This window comes from Sander lucioperca, chromosome 20, assembly GCF_008315115.2.
Source record: "Sander lucioperca isolate FBNREF2018 chromosome 20, SLUC_FBN_1.2, whole genome shotgun sequence".
In the NCBI taxonomy this organism is placed as follows: Eukaryota; Metazoa; Chordata; class Actinopteri; order Perciformes; family Percidae; genus Sander; species Sander lucioperca.
The window spans coordinates 23,715,086-23,717,647 of NC_050192.1; the positions used below are offsets into that span (position 1 = coordinate 23,715,086).

Consider the following 2,562-nt stretch of genomic DNA (forward strand, 5'->3'; position numbering starts at 1 on the left):
CCCATTCTGTGTAAATGAAAATGCAAGGCTATATTTGGACAGGGCTGATGTCACAAGTGGTTTGAGCGATAAGCCTATAACTGTTGGAGTCGGTTTGTGTGACAGTCTGACAAACCCTGGACTGCTCCAGAGACAGACTGGGATCTGCTGGCTACTGGCTGACACAACAGAAAGTAAGTTCTCTGTCTTACTTAAGAGCTTCATTTATCTTTCATACAGGACCTGTGTCTGAGTCTAATTCTTGTGTATGTATGCAAAAGCGGTGCTACAGGAAATGAACAGTTTTTACGTTGTATAACAATAGTTTTCTTGTAAGTGGAATATGATATTTTGCTCAATCCTTACCTCTTTTCAGATTTATTTTAAATCTTTAAATCTGTGTGTCAAATAAACAGAACTACTGTATATTTCAAATTCAAGATTCTAATGGCTTCAAAACACACCACATATGTTGTGTTGCATCCCAGGGAAATGTGCATAAAATAATGCAGAAAGAATTTGGGATTTTCTATGTAATGTAAGGAAGCATCAAACGAAAACTGATATATACAAATATAAATGTTGTACTTAGAAGAATGATGTAACATATGATGTCAAATGAATTTTTTCTTATCAAGAGTTAAAACGATCAATGACAGAAAATAATTGGCAGCTACTTTGATAATCAGTGTGCTAATTTTCAAGCAAAAATATTCCCTTGTTCCACCTTCTCAACTGTGAGGATTTGCTACTTTCATTTATCTTATGTGATAATAAAAATCTCAGGGCATTTTTAAGCTTTTTTAAGACATCACAGTAGCTTCTGAGAAATTATGATGGCGAATTGTTATATTTTCTGCCATTATATAGATAATATTATTCAAATAATTAAGAAAATAACTGTTAGTTGCAACCCTATTTGTAACTCTTAAGCTATGCAACAGGAAAAAATATTCATAACATCGGTGTTGAACTGGTTAGTGCTTGGTAGGTGCTAGTGTATTACTGTTATGGATCATTAAGCACAGCTTTAAATTAGACTGTATGTGAATTATATTATTATTATATATAGTATTGTTCAGAATTAGAAAACAATACTTGTCTCTTTTTTTCTCATATTGGTGACTTGAAATTCAGAGTTTCCTTAGAAATTGAATTCTGACATTATGTACTGATGATGTACATAAATTGGTATGTGTCTGTGCTGCTGTCTTTTGGCCACACCTTTATAGTTAAATAAAAGGTTAAGTGCAATAAATATTGCATGCAAATTATGCTTTCTGGTTTGCCCTAGCTCTCCGTAACAATAAATCAAACTTTGTTGTATTTGTGTTGATCCAGGTAATCCCTACACAATGTATCACCTGAGGGTGCTTCTCCTCACACTGCTTGTGTTGCTGCGCTGCGTTACCGCTGCCCCAAGCTACAGGTAAGTGTATTGCCTACTACAAGCAGAGCAATGAGCTCTTTGGTGTGGCTGTGCAATGACTAAATAAATAAAAAAATGGTTTCACTTTGCTGAAATGTTGATCATATCAGATCTGAGGTCAGCAGACAAGCAGCTGAATATCATGGAAATTGTGCGATAAGTATGGCTGTAATGTTCTGTGTGAGGAGCAGCAGGGCACTTATAGGTGGAAACCAATTGTGTGTGGGAAAGTGCTTCATTGTGCAACTCGTGGGGAGCTAAGTGCCCACTTTTTCTTCTTGCTCTCGGGACTAGTGGATGTTTTGAAGAGGGTATAATCAGCTATCAGTGTAAAACGGTTTGGCCCTTTTATCTATGTGATTCAGGTACTTCAGTCCCAGCTCATCCAGCGAGCGGGAAAGTGCTCCCCTAGACCGTGACGGCTGGTTAGCTCCTGGGCTAATCTCCAACCCATTCCTCGGCCTCATGGGTACACGGCCGCAGAGGGGGCTCACAGCTATGAACAGGTAACGGCATTCCAGACACCAGCAGCTGTATTAAATCATTCATAAAAAAAACATTCTATCTATGAGTGTCATTGTGATGGTCCTGCACTTTCTCTTAACCCCCCCAGCCACCACATAGACAAGAGGAAGTGCAACACAGCCACCTGTGTCACCCAAAGGCTATCAGACTTCCTGGTCCGCTCCAGTAACACTATCGGTACCGTCTACGCCCCAACCAACGTGGGATCGGCCACCTACGGCAAGAGGGACCTACTGCCGCCTCCCAGCTACCTGCCTCTCTAATATCGACTGAGGAACCTCCACCAGCACTCCCAGTGCTCTGATGATATAACCACACATCTTATGTAACAATGATTGTGAGAATGAAGTTACTAACGGTGGTGGTGATGATGATTACGAACTGAGTTTTCTTGTTTATTTTATAAACTTTAAGAAACAGTGCCTTTAATTTAAACCATCAAAGTCAATATATGTTTGTTTTTTTCTGGCTTTGTGTGTGCTGTAATGCTGTTCCACAATGGCATGATGTGACTATAACAACAAGTAAATAATAAAAGAATAAATAAAAGAAAAAAGACATAGAGCCATATGAGATAAATGTTATCTGTTGATTTTGATAATAAAGTTGTGAAAATATATTTTTGAAAA

The 2,562-nt window shown here is 38.3% G+C and overlaps 1 protein-coding gene across 1 annotated transcript; it reads left to right on the forward strand.

Annotated features, from left to right (window-relative positions):
• On the forward strand, positions 1–2,562 carry LOC116054584 (calcitonin gene-related peptide 2). The gene is made up of 4 exons (XM_031306201.2): positions 1–173; positions 1,321–1,408; positions 1,774–1,914; positions 2,022–2,562. Exons 2-4 carry the CDS (start codon positions 1,335–1,337, stop codon positions 2,194–2,196), a joined length of 390 nt encoding a protein of 129 aa, XP_031162061.1. The 5' UTR covers positions 1–173; positions 1,321–1,334; the 3' UTR covers positions 2,197–2,562.